The 19,982-nt window shown below is 35.1% G+C and overlaps 1 protein-coding gene across 2 annotated transcripts in view; it reads right to left on the reverse strand.

Moving 5' to 3' along the window:
* Positions 1-1,212: 1,212 nt before the first annotated feature.
* Positions 1,213-19,982, reverse strand: part of LOC139979060 (gonadotropin-releasing hormone receptor-like) — a 65,556-nt gene continuing 46,786 nt past the window's right edge. The window contains exons 2-4 of one of the 2 annotated variants that reach the window (XM_071989706.1): positions 18,040-18,241; positions 9,950-10,342; positions 1,213-6,418 (exon numbers count right to left, since the gene is read on the reverse strand). In XM_071989706.1, coding sequence (XP_071845807.1) covers positions 6,294-6,418; positions 9,950-10,342; positions 18,040-18,241 — 720 coding nt within the window. In that variant the 3' untranslated portion in view covers positions 1,213-6,293. Of the gene's footprint in view, positions 6,419-6,890; positions 7,693-9,949; positions 10,343-18,039; positions 18,242-19,982 lie in introns of those variants that run through there. The other variant, XM_071989707.1, reaches the window with a different exon arrangement.

Consider the following 19,982-nt stretch of genomic DNA (forward strand, 5'->3'; position numbering starts at 1 on the left):
ATTGAATGTCTAAATATGGCTTAAAATGTACCATTTACCGTCTTTAACTTTTTGTTTTGTTTTCTGGGCAGTCCGTTTATTAAAGGTTCATGCCCCTACCAAAATCAATGACGGAATGTGAACCACCCCCCCCCCTCCTTTCGTCAACCTTTGAAATTCTGTGCCCGTCACGGGTGGTATAACTTTACCATTGGTACTCTAGTATTGAACTGTAGTACAACTAATTCGTATTCAAAACCAGCCGAATAATTTGAATTTGCTTAAAAATTACAAAATACCAGATGGTAATAAACATATCGCATTTTAAGAAAATTCTCCCATACTTGTTGTTTTTATTCTTGCTTTCTTTCTGCTGACCTACGAAAGACGTTTGCTAATGTCAATAGGGATGTATCATCGCCAATAGCACTTTACGTAAATGGTTGTATGTTTATCTTTCGTCAATCAAAGGTTTTGACTTATCACGCTGGAGTTTGAAAGTTGAGTTGCTTGCAGGGATTTTATTTACGTCTTCTTCTGCTTTTCATTTCAATAAATTAGCAAAATATATGGGACGGCGGTGACTTGGTTGTTATTTTAAGGAATGAAGTTGGTTGCTAAACAAAACAAGCCTGGATTTTTATTTTTATATAGTCAAAACCCACATTCTCGCATCGCATTTATATAGGGTGAAGATAAGAATATGATAGTGTGTGATTGCATCTGGCAACAGTAGGCTGTCATCACAGTAGTATGTCAACTGTAGTATGTCATCACATCAAATTGATGTTTTGTTATTCTTTATAACATTTCATTCAGTTATCCACGGTGGAAAATAATATTTAATACAAACCACTTTGCCTGTAGCTAAGCGAACGTTCTAAAATATGTATCAGATTACAAGGACATATCAACCAAAATATTATAATACGAAAGCAAAATATTTAAAGACGCATTTGTCGTGATGGCATCCCAGATTAATTACTGTGATTTACTCTCTGGAAGACTAGGGGATTTAGCCAGTTAAAACAGATTACAAGGGACAAGGTGTTATTGAAATGATGTCGTTTCCAACTAAGACGGTGTGGAATATTTATTGCTTTTAAGAATGTCTTACACTGTCCATCTAAAAGGAATGTAAAACAAAAGGAAATGATTAACACCAAAAAAAAAAGAACAAAAGCCAAAAAGTATGTTTGTCAATTTTTCAGAAGCATATGTTCAATGGTTTCACAACACATAAAAATCATACTATTTATTATGTCAGCATTATTTATATATAGAGAATACTGTGCAAATGATGCCAATATTTTGCAAGTTGATGCAAAATACAAAACCTCCTTTCGACTCTTTACCTGATGTGAAATTTACATTTTTGCAAAATTGAGATAATTATTAACATGAATCTTTACTTATATAAAACACACACATAAAACAATCATTTTATATATATATATATTTTTTGTGGATAAAGAAAATATCGTAATGAAAAGTCTAGGAAAAAATCACAATGAGCATTTAATAAATATCTTTGATTAATTAACATTTTTCTACATTAAATTTCATAGATTAGCATTTTCAATCTAACAGTTTGTAAGTTTAGATGTACATAATTTTCCCTAATGTCACAAGAGATTAATATGTCCCGAACTTATAAGTAACGAAGGTAGAACCAAAATGTCTCCCCAATAAGTGATGAACAAGGTATTCATAAACGTTTCCATTCCTTTCGTATGAAATTCCTCTCCTCCCCCATTCACCTTCCGCCCCACCCCCCCCCCTCTCTCCACCTCTGTCTCTCAGCTCTCTCCTCTCTCCCTCCCTAATTTGGTCAATAATTGGACACGAAGCTCCTAGTTTCTTGTTTAACTATTTTTTTTCTTCACCAGTTGAATCATTAGAACGGTTATCAACATTTCATCGCTCGGGTTCTTTTTTTTCTTCAATATTGGTCACATGCTAATACCCCACAATCCCCCCCCCCCCCCTCCCCGACAAACTTTCATTTGCCCTTCCAAATTCGTTTATAACTTCTCCAATATATTTCTGCCATTAAGTTTATCGTTTAGCTTAATTTAGTAATACATTCTGTTCATACTATGCCTTTATTTTTTCTTTAAAAATCTCCAAATTAGGAATGTCTTTTTCCTTTCCTTTCCTTTCTTTTTAAGGTAAAAATCATGTATTGCCAATTATCAGAGAATCCATCCAGAATAATATGTTCCATGATTTCATTTACGCGCATGCCTGTTGTAGCTCTGAATCGAGCCTGTATCTCACTGCAATTAATAGGGGGCACAACCAGGTATATATCTGGCGAGGGGTGGTGGAAGGGGGGAGGGGTGCGGTGGGGTCTGGTGATCATTCCCCCTCGAGCTTATGACAGGAATTGATGACCTTTTACAGATATCATGTAGTACGGTGCCTAAATATATAACATTAATGTGTTGTGCAACATATAAATAGTCGAAAATTATTCTAGATTATATCAAAAAAAGTTGCAAAATATTGATCAAAATTTCGCTTTCCAATATAACCAAATATCTCACAAGGGAGGCCCACCCCTCTCGTTAGACCCTTCCTCTCGACCATATAACATTTTATCCCCCCCCCCACCTCAGTACAAAAATGGCTGCCCCGGCGCTTACCTTAATAATAAAAAGAATGGATACAATTTTCTAGTTAAGGTTTGTAAATTAGTCGGTTAACCTAATTATCCGAGTTCATCTCTTGAATGATGAAGTATAACTTTCAAATAAACTCAACATCGCAAGACAGACTTGTTCATTGGTGTTACTTACGAAATCGCTTTACGAACTTGGCCACAGTAACTAATTTGCCAGAAGGGGAACTACATTCGTGCTACTTCTTTAACAGATAGGAACATATATGTACCGTATACGACTTTATAGGATTATACCTTGAAATAGTATCTGGAACTATTTTACTATGTACACTAACACTATATTTCTACAGACTTAATTATTCAAGAGTTAGAATTCACTCCTTGAGAATGCACACATTCATCACTATTTATATCAGTGAATTCCGTATTTACCTCAAACTGATCTTTCTCAGGCAACGTTAAATCTACAGAGTTAAAATATAGTTAATGTTGAAAGACTCCGCGATCAAATTACAAAACAAAATAAAAGTACAGAACACTAAATAGACTCAACCATTATAAAGATCAGTTATTAATCAATAAACAAATCAATATGCAAATAAATAAATAAATAATAGAACAATTTAGTGATTATAAATTTCATAACCATCCTTCAAAAATAGATGCAGAATACAATATGCTCACATAATTTTATAACAATTCCTATGTGATTATATGCATACAATATAACATATATTATGTTAAGGTAACACCTTATCATGAATAATGCACGAAATATTATATTTTATTATGAACAAGTATACCTGCATGCGAGTGTTGGTTAACATACACAAAGTATATGTGGCCAAAATACATGATTAATCAAGCAACATTTATATGAAACCAATTAAATAAACATATGCACAAAATTAAGGCATTTATTTCTATTCATTTGTACAGCTAATTTTAATTGGATTATTAAAATATGTACTTAAATAAAAAATCAAGTTATTACCAATAATTCTTACAGAAGTGCACAAGAATTCGTTATTTAAGACACTTTAACATTACCAGCATATATTGCAACGTTTAAGGTATGGTGAGGTTAGGGCGTGAGGGGATGTGGCATAGTCCTTGTATTACTAGTTAAGTTCAACGAATAATGTAAGGTGGTTCCTGTGACCCCAACCCGACCCACCTCACCTCGTTGGCGAACCAGCGGGAGCGAGGGGTTGAACCCCCTCCCCCCCAGTTAGAACTATCGTTTTCCTTGCTTGCGCCTTCGAGAATGAGACGGGGAAGAAAATATGAGTCATAGCCCTATATTCACCAAACAGCTAATTGCAGTTTGTTAAAACAAAAAGAAAAAATATATTTATACACAATAATGAACAAAAATTAATTCAATAACCTATTCGAGCTCCCAGTTAAGTTAAACTGAGTTATGTTAAGACGAACGATCCTGGGATATTTTATATCAAATTTGTCATTTGTCCATGTAAGTGCCGAATATGAAGGAGAAGAGATTATAGGGTAAAACTTGACAAATTGATGTATACAAAGTAAACACACCTGCGCTTTCTAACGTCCCACCGTTGTGAGTAAAGTAATAATAGGTCACATTACATATCTTCGTGAAATTTAATAAGCTATTGTTCAAACTGATTGCCTCTATCAGCTCCCAAAGAAAAAGGTAAGTTACGCCACAAAACCCCCTCCCCCCTTCCCAACCACCTCTTTCATCCACAACTATTTCTGAAATACTGTCAATTCTAGAGTTATGTGATCTTTACATCAACCAGAAGACAGTTGTGTAATTGAGCGTTTTCCCCCATTTCTGAAGTATTCTCAAATTATCGTCCATTAATAGGTATTATGGACTGCACGTAGTCTTAAAAGTTCCCTAAAAGTGATGTACCCAGATATGACGTAATCGTTACACAAGAAAGCACATAGTACCACAGTCAATAGTTTACATATTAGTTATACAATTAATATACAATCAAGTTTCTAATATTTTATGACAGATATATATATATATATATATATATATATATATATATATATATATATATATATATATATATGCAATTAAAATTCTAAACTGATTGGAACTGTGGAATAGCCTATATATATTTCAACTCACACGTGATACAAAAATACACAATTTCTGCCGTATTGTCAAAATTTAAGTATGCATGCAAAATACCTGTTCCTTTAAAGTTCAATATATAAGGTAGAACTACCATACATGTACACAGGTACACTTGCCGGAATATTAACCTCAAATTGCACTTGAATTTGTACCCTTTCAATAACAACAAATATCGTCTTATATACCATTTTGTAAGAGAATGTTAATCCGTTGTGCGTGTTTCTATGGCATTTTGCTCTTGGTTGTTAATGCAAACGCTATTTAATATTCCGATTTTTGCTAAAAATATAAAATACATGTTTCTTTCTATCTTTCTTTTTTTCTTCTTACTTCTACTTCTCTTCAAAAGGCACAGAAAAACATACAAAGTATGCTACTGTTTGTATTCAAATTTGAACAGGTATATTGTACACTGAATAAGAAGTACAGGCTGATATATGGTTAACTCAGAGAAGAGGATACTGGATAAGAAGTACAGGCTGATATATGGTTAACTCAGAGAAGAGGATACTGGATAAGAAGTACAGGCTGATATATGGTTAACTCAGAGCAAAGGATACTAAATAAGAAGTACAGGCTGATATATGGTTAACTCAGAGAAAAGGATACTAAATGAGAAGTACAGTTTGATATGGTTAACTCAGAAAAAAGTATACTGGATAACAAGTACAGGCTGGTATGGTTAACTCAGAGGAATGTATACTGGATAACAAGTACAGGTTGATATTGTTAACTCAGAGAAAAGTGTGCTGGATAACAATGGGAGGAGGCGGGAGGAGGCGGGAGGAGGCGGGAGGAGGCGGGAGGAGGCGGGAGGAGGCGGGAGGAGGCGGGAGGAGGCGGGAGGGGGAGGAGGCGTTAGTAGTTGTTGATCACGAGTAAATTAATGGATTTGTATAGTTACATCTCCTATTATTGCTTCCAACGTGTAATTCATCATGCTGCAGCAGATGGAACATGTCCAAAAGCAAACGGTTCTGATATACCAATTGGAAAATAATTACATATCTATGTATTGGACGTTGATGGCAAGAAACCCAAACCCCTGAGAAGAATGAAAAAAAAAACTAAAGTATGCCTTCAGGTACAACGTATTTAAAGCATAGAATATCACCAGATTCGAATTATTTCTTGAAATGTATTGTTTAATTAATATTATTGTTTATTTATGTATTTGTTTTCCTGGCTTAACAAATATGGTCTAACATTATTTTCACTTCAAACCGTGAACGTATTTTTTACCGTTTGTTCTTTTTATAATTACATAGTTACATTAGTTTTCCGCTGTAAGGGGTTTTTGAGGGTGAGTAAAATATATCACAGACTTGGATAAACTTTCGATATTTCTGAAGAGAAAATGAAATGTATTCAGGCGTGACATGATTAAATCTTTTATAAAGTAAGTTATAATTTCATTGAGTTTTATGATGTAGATTATAAACATATCGGGATTATACATTCTGTACCCAAATCCCTTCCGTTTTATGAATATTGAGATATCTGTGTGGTCTGCTTATCAATGGTCTGCATTTATTAGTGATGGGTCTGCTTGTATCACAATGGTCTGCATTTATAAGAGTTTGTCGGGAACGTCTTTCGACCTCGGTGCAATTGATCATGAAGTAGGTCTAACTCTTGTCCATGTACATGACGTAGTCCTAGACGATTTAAGTGCACCGCTGTGAAGGCAAAATAGAGAATAAAACCAAAAATTATCCCTTTGCTTGTTTTTCTTTTTTTGTATTGGTATCATTTTATTTTTACTAAAGAAAATGGCATATTTACGATGGGGTACTGGAAGGAAAAAACCGCTCTTCTTTTTCGTCGAGTTGAGTTTTTTTTGAAATTTTTATTATTTCAGTTTTAGTGTTATTTTGCTTCTGGGTTTTAAAGTGTTTCCCTAATTTGGCTGCCAAGCTCAATCTTGTAATCTCTCAAGCAGACGCTAAAATTATAAATAACAATAACCAAAAATTATCATTAAATATCTAACAATTCATATTTGTTATATTGTACAGTAGGTAAATTGGTTTCGAATCATCACCTCCCCCCCCCCAAAAAAAAAACCCTTTGAAATCCTCTGCACTTCACTATACATGATTACATATTCTATTGAACGAGTAGATTGTAATCATAGATGATACCGAGTTTAAGAGCCTTTGAAATATTGCTCCATTTAATTGGGTTTAAAATCTAAGCGTCTTGGAATAAGTAGTCAAGATATCCAATTTATATGAAACGTTTTTCACCATATTAAGTTTTTCTTTACATTTCGCATTTCTGGGATCTAATATTCACTCATGGTCCCTGGCGACCAATTCCTATGCACTGACCTCACACGTCTTACAACTTTTTTTTTAATTTTTTTTTTATTAAAGAAATCGCAACCACTCATATTTTCACTCAACCGATACAGTTATTGAGGGAATAATTGAAGCATAACTATATACCCTTATTTGATTGAAGAAACTTATGGTTGTATCTCGGGATAAAATGGATTTATTACGCTTTTTCTCATACAAATTCATAAAATTCGAACAAGGAATTAGGTCACTTATACTCTACGATAGTAAAGGTTTGCCGCCTAAGAGCTCTCATTTGCTGTTTGATTTACCCCAAGGGAACACTAAAGAGGCACTCTTACCGAACTTTCAAAATGGTGACGGAGACCGCGGATTGCAAGATCGGCAATCGATATAACGCAAAGTCGGTTATTACTATTACAGTTACATTCGTCCAACATGGCAGCATACAGAAACGCTGTACTCAAAGCCGAAGCCAGAGTGAATTAATCAGGTCACACACACACGGAGTCTATGCATGCTAAGTTCTTCAAAGCCGTCCTTATTACCTTTCGGGAACGACCTCACACTGTAGTTCTGACTAAATTCGGTTCTATTTTGGTCAGGCACCTGGCAACAGTAGAGTAAATGATGTCATCACGGCAATTTAGCTGAAAATGGTTTTGATTATTTTTAAAATATATAACACACTTATTCACAGAGAAAAAAAACAAAGAAATACAGAGAACGTAGGGGTTTCAGCAAACATGGTAAATGTATCACATATCAAGAGTAAGTCATCAAACGCTTATTATAATAGAAAAGTCAAAACTTTGGAAGGGACCACCTAACCGTTATTTAATCCCTTGAGGGATCGAGTTTTTAACAAGTCTATTTATATGACCATTCAATCCATCATATCTTGAGTTAGGAACAAGACATTGAGATTGGGTTTTTCAACATATAATGTGGAATATTTTCTCTTTTAAGACTAGTGTCGTCTTGCCTGCCACTGGAAGATCCCTTACAGAATTGGAACTAACAAAGCTATGTTGGACTGTAAAGGGATTAGAACCGGTGATCTTCGGATTACATCTATTGTAATCCTGAGATGAATGGCTCGAATCCAGACTCTAGCCAAATTTTTTCTTGCTCTATTCTTATTGTTAACAAGATCCCTGACAGTTGTCCGTCATTGGTTATTATTTTTTTATAAAATTAAAGAGCATTGATGTTTTTGGGCGAGCATCGGGGGGTGGGGGGGTGATTGTTAACTATTTAGACTGTAATTGGGAAAAAAAATATTGGGTATTCCAATATATACCGGTACTGGGCATAGATGCCTTTTTTCATAATGCAAAATAGGAATCTTAATTTGAGCAAGGAGAAAATACGGATAAAGTTGAATGGGAGAGATCGGTGACGTTAATATCATTTTGTTTTCATTGCATCCTCCCATCCATTTACCAATCTCCAAGGTACGATTATAATTTTAATAGTTTTTCTTATAAGTACAATATCCGAAAGAAGCCAACACCATCAATATCTTTCTTTATAAAAAAAAAATCGGCACAGTGCAAGAAATGAGAGTATCAAAACCGTATCTCATAAACAAAGGATGAAATATTGATTATGGAATAAAAAGAAGACTTCTAGAGAAGCTTAGAGTGATATGGGGTAAAAACATCAATTAATCCAGCGGGGCTTTAATTTAACCAGTAAACCTGAGCAAAGTACCACACCCTTGACAAGTATATAAATGTTGAACTTACTATTATATTATCGGAAAGTATATACAATTCTAGAAGGAGTTAGCCGTTTGAATTTATTTTTTGTTTATATCCAAATTTAATGTGTGTGTAATATACCTTGTGAGGGTATTATGGCATACACATTCATGTTTAAATCCGTGTATGAAATATTATATACTTAAAACGAAAGACTAGAAACAGATATCGAACCATGCACGCTATAATGTGGAGAAAACATATTATGTACATACAAATATATGGAAAAGAATAATATGATATAAGGGTTTTCGAGTGTAGTCGATTTTCATGCTCATAATGTTGATATTAAAGGTAACTGTAGCCGCAAACTACATTTCGATATTTATATATATATATATATATATATATATATGTGTGTGTGTGTGTGTGTATATATATTTGTGTGTATATATATATATATACAAACTCAATAGGAAAAATATTAGTTTTGATGAACCAATGCATTACAACATTTGTCAAGTACAAATGGTGTTGCAAGTCATCAGTTCGGCATGTTGGTAAAATCATATATTCAACACCCCATTATTTATACGAAGTTTAAAAATCACTTTTTGTTCAGTTATTTAGGGATTGTAACACAATGGACACTTCAAGAGCACCATAGACATTTAACAAATGTTACAACGTAAAAAAGAAACTTGACAACCGGAACAGCAATGAAAACATTACCGCATTTTTTAAGTTATATTTACATACTAAATTACTTTTAACTGTGAAATCATTAAATTCCACTTTGAAAGATCACCCACCGACACTCCCCAACCTCCATTGCAGAGCACGTAACGCCATTTCAGTTGCAGTGCCTTTGCCTTACTCACTATTAATGGTGACATATATATATTTTATTACTTTAATTCCAATTTGAAGGCTTTCCCATTCCTTCCACCCCCTCACCCACCCACCCACCCCACTTATTCCCCCACTACCATTACTCAGATATTCCTTCGCAAAATCCTTTCAAGCTGCAGAGCCTCCACCCGATATTTATATTGTAAAATATATCTTTCAATAACATAAGTTCCACCTTGAAAATTCATCTACCACCCCACCTTCCCTTCCCCTCCCCTCACCCGTTTTTCCCACTCCATATTCCTCATCACTTCCCTTCATGAAATCCTTTCAGTTGCAGAGCCTTTACCTGACCCAGATGCGGCATTTTTCGATCGCCATGGCGGTATGACAAACAGCATACGTATTCTCTCATAGTTCTGTTTAGGGCCCACGGACATTTGGTTGTTACTACACCTCTGGCACAACTTGATATTGAAGAAACCGTACATGATTGGATCGAGGCACACATTCAGGTAGCTAAGAGACCAGAGGGAATCGAACACTACCGGTGATACGTTGTTGTTGATCCATTCATCGTCGAGATGGTACCAAATCTCCATGCCATAAAACGGTGACCAACAAACGAGAAATGCAAGGGTCAACGCCACCGTTAGACGCATCACCTTTTTCCGAGCTCTCGGGATGGTATCACCACTGCTCTTACGAAACACGTACAGTGCACGCTTATCTGGAAAGCAACCTGTGAAGAAACAAAGACAAAGAAAATGTATTAAAAATCATCTCATTCATGTAACATTAATGTTCTTGCATGTAAACCCGCTCTTTTGAGTTGAATTTGATATGCATTCTGCCATGTTAGTCTATCCCATAATAATAGCAACGTTTGGGCATTGGCGTGTTTAGTCAAGTCGGCTGCGGTTTATATAATTTGGTAGGCCAGACAGATGTGTGTTTGTGTGTCTGTGTGCATGCGTGTGTGTGTGAGGGCGGGAATACGGCCAAGGGACTGATAAAGTCATAAAGGAGGACATGTGATATAATCGCCTCGGGGGTCCGAATTGGCTCTCTGCAAGCCTAACTTGTGTTTAGGGGAGTTCCCGGGCGACCGAATGGAGTTGAGGATCGAATCAATTTACACTTTCATTCACCTTGTTGACCTTCACATGATGAAAAGAAAAATTAAAAAGTATGTACTTCGATCGATTACTATCTCATCTTTAGTAATTTCGATGGGTCTTGTAAATTTGATGAAAACCGCAATACCGTTAAGCAATAATGTTGCCAGCCATGCATTGAGCTGGGAGTGTCCAACAACTATAACATCATCACTAGGACATTCCAAAGTCCTCTCCGAATTTACAGCACGCCGCACTGCATTTTATAACCCCAAGAGGGATTTAATTTTCCGCTTTCTCACCGCCCCCCCCCCCCCCATCTACCCACATATCCACCAAACCTTCGTCCTACAACACCATCCGTCGCTTCAGTCGGCAGAGCAGAGAAAGCACCCCCCCCCCCACACACACACACCAACACCAGTGGGGAGAGGATGCTGTGTGCTTCCATGCATGGTAGGTCACTGTGTTCATTTGTATCAGAGATGAACATTTTGCTTCATATATCGGTGGAGAGCACACGCCGATGAAGTTACTACACAGTGATCGATAGCTTGCATGTGTTACCTCTTTGAAAATGATTTATACGTTATTTTATTCTTTATTTCATTCATTGTTTTCAGTTATATTATATTGTCATAACTCAAACTCAAACTAAGATAAATTACTTTAGTTTAATTAAGTTTCGCCGAATACTTCTTTCGGAATGACTTAAACAACAGAGATATTTCCAAGCGCAATAGAATACATTGGCTTAATTTGACGCATGAGGTCATTATACCAAAGGAATCCCGATGGAGAAATAAAAATGAACGAAAGGACAATTTGTGCACGGTGCACGAGTGCAATATATCCATCTATACTTTATCAAACGTATTAAATAATTATTGTTACAAAAATTATCATATCGAAAGATACGTCATTGAAATCATCATATATATGTATATGTATATATATATATATATATATATATGTATATATATATATAAATATATATATATATAAATATATCTATCTATCTATCTATCTATCTATCTATCTATCTATCTATCTATCTATCTATCTATCTATCTATCTATCTATCTATCTATCTATCTATCTATCTATCTATCTATCTATCTATCTATCTATCTATCTATCTATCTATCTATCTATCTATCTATCTATCTATCTATCTATCTATCTATCTATCTATCTATCTATCTATCTATCTATCTATCTATCTATCTATCTATCTATCTATCTATCTATCTATCTATCTATCTATCTATCTATCTATCTATCTATCTATCTATCTATCTATCTATCTATCTATCTATCTATCTATCTATCTATCTATCTATCTATCTATCTATCTATCTATCTATCTATCTATCTATCTATCTATCTATCTATCTATCTATCTATCTATCTATCTATCTATCTATCTATCTATCTATCTATCTATCTATCTATCTATCTATCTATCTATCTATCTATCTATCTATCTATCTATCTATCTATCTATCTATCTATCTATCTATCTATCTATCTATCTATCTATCTATCTATCTATCTATCTATCTATCTATCTATCTATCTATCTATCTATCTATCTATCTATCTATCTATCTATCTATCTATCTATCTATCTATCTATCTATCTATCTATCTATCTATCTATCTATCTATCTATCTATCTATCTATCTATCTATCTATCTATCTATCTATCTATCTATCTATCTATCTATCTATCTATCTATCTATCTATCTATCTATCTATCTATCTATCTATCTATCTATCTATCTATCTATCTATCTATCTATCTATCTATCTATCTATCTATCTATCTATCTATCTATCTATCTATCTATCTATCTATCTATCTATCTATCTATCTATCTATCTATCTATCTATCTATCTATCTATCTATCTATCTATCTATCTATCTATCTATCTATCTATCTATCTATCTATCTATCTATCTATCTATCTATCTATCTATCTATCTATCTATCTATCTATCTATCTATCTATCTATCTATCTATCTATCTATCTATCTATCTATCTATCTATCTATCTATCTATCTATCTATCTATCTATCTATCTATCTATCTATCTATCTATCTATCTATCTATCTATCTATCTATCTATCTATCTATCTATCTATCTATCTATCTATCTATCTATCTATCTATCTATCTATCTATCTATCTATCTATCTATCTATCTATCTATCTATCTATCTATCTATCTATCTATCTATCTATCTATCTATCTATCTATCTATCTATCTATCTATCTATCTATCTATCTATCTATCTATCTATCTATCTATCTATCTATCTATCTATCTATCTATCTATCTATCTATCTATCTATCTATATACATATATATATATATACCCTTACCGACCAATCCTTGAATCTACATATAACATATGGTAATCATGACTCCCAGACGTCTTATTTGTTTTGATCTCAAATTAATGAAAGATAAATAAGATTTTCAATTAATTGTTTACTAGAGTCGAAAATTGTTGTCGTCTGGTGTGACATCTTTCGTTCGCAATAAAAATATATATATATATATATTTTTTTAAATTGCGTCCTTCTCTTTCAACATTCCAAGGAGACTTTGACTATATGTTTAAGTTAACAAACTGCATTGCTTATTGGGTGTCAACATTGCATGCATTTGAGCGTTTGTCATTTGCTTTGATTAATATCTACTGCGATTAAAGACTACACGGGTTTTTTGGGGGGTTTTTTCGATTTTTTTTTAGTAAACACAATATCGTATTACCCGTATATTCCCTGTGGGTTGGGTCTCTTATGTCCTCCCTAACCATTCTCATTCTTTCTTTAAGGAAAAGGTATTTTAATCAGTTGTAGAGGGTTTAGATTAGGTTTCAGATAATAATCATTTTTTCTTTGCCGGTCGAACCAAACTTGTTTCAATCAAAAGCGAGAATGCATAACCGGCATGGTTAATATCTCTACGCCGTGGATAGTCAAATTATCTTATTTGCGTTTTGACTAGCTCGGTAATTAGGTTACGAGTAGTCACATGTTTTAAAGAGGCCATGACACGAAAAATCCAACTCATCGAGAGTAACTTCCTCTGAATCTATGAGAAAATCTATGTTCAAAACTATCCTCAACACCTTGAAAACCTCAAGGACTAATTAGTAATTAACGTTTTAATATTCGCAACCGAAAATAGATATCTGAGAATGCGATTTCACAACAAGACAATGATGATGTCATGTTAGGAACACACGTGCAAAGCCCAGGCATGTATCGGATGCGCGACGATCATACCGTTCCATATACACGCACATTTACACTGAGAGAACAACCACTGTATTACGCTATATCGTTAGAAATTTCAAGTTTGTTTTACAACTGTTGTAAACTATCCGAGAGAAATGCCAGTCCGTTGTGTTGTTGGGGGCTGCATACATATCATTACCCATGCAATTAGCCTTCATCCATGGCTGAAGGACGAAAAAAACACGGCGATTATGACCAAGTTAGTGCACAACACCAGCGCCGATTTCACTGGGCCTAGCCAGTATGCAGCTCCGAATGAAGCGAACACTTCACGGAAGCATACTACGATCCCTCCTTTTTGTTATGAAATAAAACAAATGGACTTTAACGGTTCGACATAAAAGAGTCATTCTTCTGTCAAATAATCCACAAAAAACTACTCTGAAGACCAGATCGGGGAACAGGAAACCTCCAATGGGGCGAGTGGCGATCCTTAGGAGGTAGCGCGCCGAGCACTAGTAGTACTATAGTATTAGCGTTACTACACTGAAGTCGCAATAGACGAAGAGATTTTACTGTATCATCTAAATTAACACCCCCTTCATTGCTCTATTGTATACTAATAAGCTATGAGGTTAGCTTCAGAAGCGATGGGTTACATCTTCTTGTGAACAAATCTCAGTGCCCCAATTTATTTCTGGAATATGCTGGATCAGTTAGTTATAGCAATAATTTCTTATTCCTATTCCAGGAAAACCATTTTTTATGTAGTAGAGGGAGTGGGGGTAATGGGGATGGGTCAAAATAGGTAGGTAAAAAGATTTTATTCCAAAGGGTGTTTAATTAAATCTCAAAGCGATTTATTTTAAAGTCACAGAGCCAAAAATTCACACAACATAGTTCAAGTGTTAAATCATTGAACAAAATTTATTCAATATCAGTTCTAGACAGTCATTCTGGACAATCTGAACTAACATTAACAACAATCATTGTATTATATGACATAAAAGTAAAACTGTACTTTCCATAAACATTATCATTCTTAAATTACACTAATGTAATTTGTGAAATCAAAGGAGGGAAAACAACTTACATGAATTTTTTTGGCTTTAAGCCTACAAAGCAGTTGCATGTCCATCGCTATCAATCGTTGTTGTGACAAATTAATTAGAATAATCCAAAAGCAAATACAACAAAGGGTTATTTAAACCAAGAAACACTGCACGAAGTAACTCACATGCAAAAATGTTACACAAGCACGACGACACGTACAACACTGATGGGCAATGTGAAACACAGCATCACACGCATTAAAACAATCGAAGACCATTAACAGGGTGTACTGCTGAGTTTTTGAAGAAAGACTACAAAACAAACCAACTGCTGCTGAAGAAACAAAGTCTAAACTATCAAGAGTTCTGCTGCCTCCATTGGTCTTTATTATGACTTTTCTTTCAAATATCATTGGTGGTATGGATATTTTGGCTTCCAGATTAAAGGTACGAATCAAACGTCTGGGAGGTAAATGCCCCTAAAAAGGTCAATGCCTGTTCCCTTATGCACATATTATATGACATCACGGTCACGCCAATACTTGTGTCCAAATGCTTCAAAACATGCCTTTTCTTTCATTGTTGATGTTGGGTCTGGAAAATAACCTTTTCACCCTGAATAAAAAGTCTTGAATTTCAATATATCAACACTGAGGGAACCCTGACGGATTGATAATCCAACACAATCGTAGAATAGAAAAGGTGTTTCTGGAGGAATTTCTCAACCAAGGCTTCCTATACAATGATGTTTTCTCCTGGCAACTTGAATCCAGTGTAATGACCATTGGCTGGAAAATCACTTCTGATCCTTTGGACTGCACATGATGGTAGCACAACCCTGACGTGTCTTGCTAGGAACCCCAAGTATCATTGAACCTGTTGACCGTAGGCTATGTATCTGTACTGCCTGGGAAAAAATTTATGAAAGTTCAAAATGTATTAATGTTGGCCCATGATGTCCACAATAACAAGCAGGCATACAATGTACAGTTATGGTTACATTTGATGTGATATTACACCTTCCATGTATCATGAAACATTCTTTTGTTTCAGAAAATTGATTTGCAAAACTCCAGGCCAAAGTACTAGCCAAGTAATAATGAGTATGAAATAACACATATGCCTACCTAGCATGGCTGCATAATGCAACTTACATCCCCGAGCCAAACTTTCAGTATGCAACCAACCCTACTAGTACTACACACTCTACATATGGGTTGTATGTTACCGTAACACAACGCACAATACGGTTTAGGGTGTTCCGCGAATTCCAACAACACATGCACAAAATGAACTCGATTTTGTTTTTAAATGCTTCGTTAATAAATTCTTACCACGTTGTATGTTCCTTGCAATGGTTTCGAACGGATTTCTTCTTCGATATGTTGTGGAGCCTCAATTTCGGCTCGTTTAACAGGCTCGAACTGATACGGCTCTAACACCTCCGCTCCACCCTCAACGTTCGGTTCAATATTGGAATGATCATCGCCTTCACTCTCTGCTTCGAATATGAGAAAGGGCACTCTAATTATAGCCCAATTTCACTGCCTAGTGAAGAACCATTATCACTTTGAACTTCGGTTGCCGCAATTGGTTCTGGATCCGCCATTTCACAGGAAATTTTGATTTGATATCGCACTTGTGATCGGTGTTTTGTTTAGTAACTAGTACTAGTGGTATGTGTACTTGTCTACTGTGTACGTGAATGGTATGTTCGGAGGATCGTAAGCAGCGACAACAAATGTGTTCAAAACGTGACGTCACATGACGTCATGCGAATCGGAAAATTTTCGAGTAAACAAAGTTTCAAACGCCGAAAAGGGTAAATTCATTCTCAATTTTCGACTTGAAAAATCAAGTTTTAAACTGGCAGATTGGTTGATACATGTTCTAGAGAACATTCTTTGATGGATCCCAAAAATATAGGACTTTGAAATTTTCGTGTCATGGCCACTTTAATGGTTAGTGTACTATATACCATCACGCTTCTACCCCCCCCCCCACCACGCATACACACACACACACACATACCACCACCACCACCCAAACAAATGTCAGACATTTTTACTTTAGTTATAGAAAATATGTCCGCATGACCGCCTTGCAAAGCATCGCCCCACCACTCCCCGTCCTCTCGCCACTCACTGCATGCAACCGAAACTACATCTTCAATAAAACGAATTTTAAAGGATGAGTTGATCACAAAATCTTGACAAATGATACATTTGATGTGTTATAAAACCATTAAAATACATTGCTACAAGTCTAGGTTATTTTCATGTTTTTATTTTATTTTAGAGAAATGACCCTTTAAGCAAACGATGGTCATTAACTAAAGTAACTGAACTATTAAGTCTAATACACAGATCTTTAGAACAAGTCCTCAGGTACAACAAAAACTCAATATAAAACATTATAGACCGCTATGGCCCCAAATAACAGGTTTACAATACATTTCAATTTTGCCAAGGAGACACATAAACTTGAATGTCATTCACGCGGCTCTCCTGCTTATATGAAGTTAAAGCATCATGTTTAGGTCGAATTATAACAATTTATCAACTTTTATGGATTACCATTACCTTTTAGGCCGAGAAGCCGATGTCATTATGTCTGAAGCCTTAAAGGAGCACTCCAGAGATTTGGTAAATTTTATATTAATAGCCTCATCAGCTATGGAAACATTACTAGTAGCACTAAAAATGACGAAAACTTTTGCCAAAATTCATCCCTTAAAGACGTATACTCACAGCCGTTTCCACGAGAGCATATCTTGATCTTAAAGCAACATGTTTGGGTCGAATTATTACAATTTATCAAACTTTATGGATTACTAATAGCATTTAGACCGAGAAGCCGACGTCATTATGTCTGAAGCCTTAAAGGAGCACTCCAGAGATTTGGTAAATTTTATATTAATAGCCTCATCAGCTATGGAAACATTACTAGTAGCACTAAAAATGACGAAAACTTTTGCCAAAATTCATCCCTTAAAGACGTATACTTACAGCCGTTTCCACGAGAGCATATCTTGATCAAAATGGCGGCATAACAGGAGAGAAGTATGCACAGTGGTATGACGTAATGCATTATAAATATAAATGCGAAGTCAAGATGCCATCGTAACCTGTTGTTCGAGAGCAGGTTTATGTTCATGCACTGTGTAAACGTAGGGTCTTCCTCCGGTGACGATACAGAGTAAACGAAATACTGCGAAAGAAGAAAACAGAAGGAAAAATACATCAAAGTTGTGACAGTCTACAATTTCTTTAGGAACACTAAATATTTAATTGGAAAGATGCTTCACTATAAAGAACACTGACATGGGGCTATGGCTCGGGGCTCATGTGCAATAGGGGGAATTAGGGGCCCTAAACCAGGTTTACTACAACTAAGCTGTACTTAATACAAATCCACCGTTGTAAAAAAGTCCTTTCTATAGCTATCTTCAGGATCTTACTTGGCAAGTGTCCAAACCAACCATTTTTTAGGAGTGGTGGGGGAGGTGGGTTGGGTAGGGGGTTGAAATTTGGTTCCCTGGTTCAATAAACCGCATATAGCTAATCCTCTGCTAGCGAGTGCTATTGCAAATATTTCATCATCACACGATGCTTATATTAAAATAACAAAAACAACAAAACATCAAATTGAAACATAAGAAAATATATAGACACATCACAAACTTGTACCCTACACGATGAGCTTTGTATCAGAATCAGTGAAAGATCTCAGAACATTTTATAATAAAAAAAAATAGCTAAATTTTAATTCGAGGCAATTTGACATAGTCACTTTTCGAAATTGTGCGGTTCATTTCTTAATGATATATTCGAGCATTGATGATCGAACTAAAAGCGTTACACGATAAACCTAAACATACTGGTTAGGGCTGAAATATTTGAACTGCTGTTTTACGTTAGGCAATACAAGAAATCGTCGGAAAATAATGGAGGTCACATCGGTGGCATTAAGACTACAGTAGCGAGATAAGTCACTTTGTGTACACGATGTGTAATTTACAATAAAGTTCCATCAACCATTAAACCGCAATTATCAGATGAGGGTTTATCCTTCACGGAGAAAATATTATCAAATAGTTGATCTATAGTTTCATGTATTTCCCTGTTAGCAAGTCGAAATTGCTGCTGTAATACGATTACCTAAGACACTTATATGTGTTGACATAATTAATCTCCCAAAGAAAGCCACTTGAGACTGTAGTCAACAGTGCATACCCCGTAGCAGTTTTCTCTTACAAACGAAAACAAGGGACACAAGAAAACGTATAAAGCTCATAAACAACCGACGCCGGGCATTGTCATTAATTATATAAATAATCAGTCATTTATTTTTTCTTGACATAACCCCATATGTTTTCATATATGATAGTGGAACAATTTTATTTTGTTTGACCTGGTTGTCATTCAAAGAGACGTTTAGTTTCGGCGAGGAGTTTATTATAGGTTACGGTGACCTTTTTCGTCACTTTTTTTTGTGGTTTATAACATTTAACATGTTGACATGTTTTCGTGTACCCCCGTACACGTACGCGTGATAAAAAAAAAATAGCTGAAGTGGGGGAAGATGCTTTAGGTAAGAATGTTTCCTCTGTGCTTCTCTGTATATAGTTTACATAATTATTTATTTACACACACACATATATATATATATATATATATATATGTAGGCATATACATATATATATATATTATGTTCGTTTAAATTTCTCCGAGGGAAACTGTGCTTGTTTTTCGTATTACTCGATTCAACTACTCCAAAGTTTGACACCGCGTCAACTTATCCTTGATATTATCCATTCCGTTATTTCAGATAACCATTGTAATCAAACTGATGTACATCATTGCCACCATAAAAATATATAGATTTGTACTTAATATTGTGTTCATCTTGTTTGTTGTTTGGCATAATATTTGGTGTTTGCCACAAAGGG

The sequence above is a fragment of the Apostichopus japonicus genome, chromosome 13, assembly GCF_037975245.1.
Source record: "Apostichopus japonicus isolate 1M-3 chromosome 13, ASM3797524v1, whole genome shotgun sequence".
Taxonomy (NCBI): Eukaryota; Metazoa; Echinodermata; class Holothuroidea; order Aspidochirotida; family Stichopodidae; genus Apostichopus; species Apostichopus japonicus.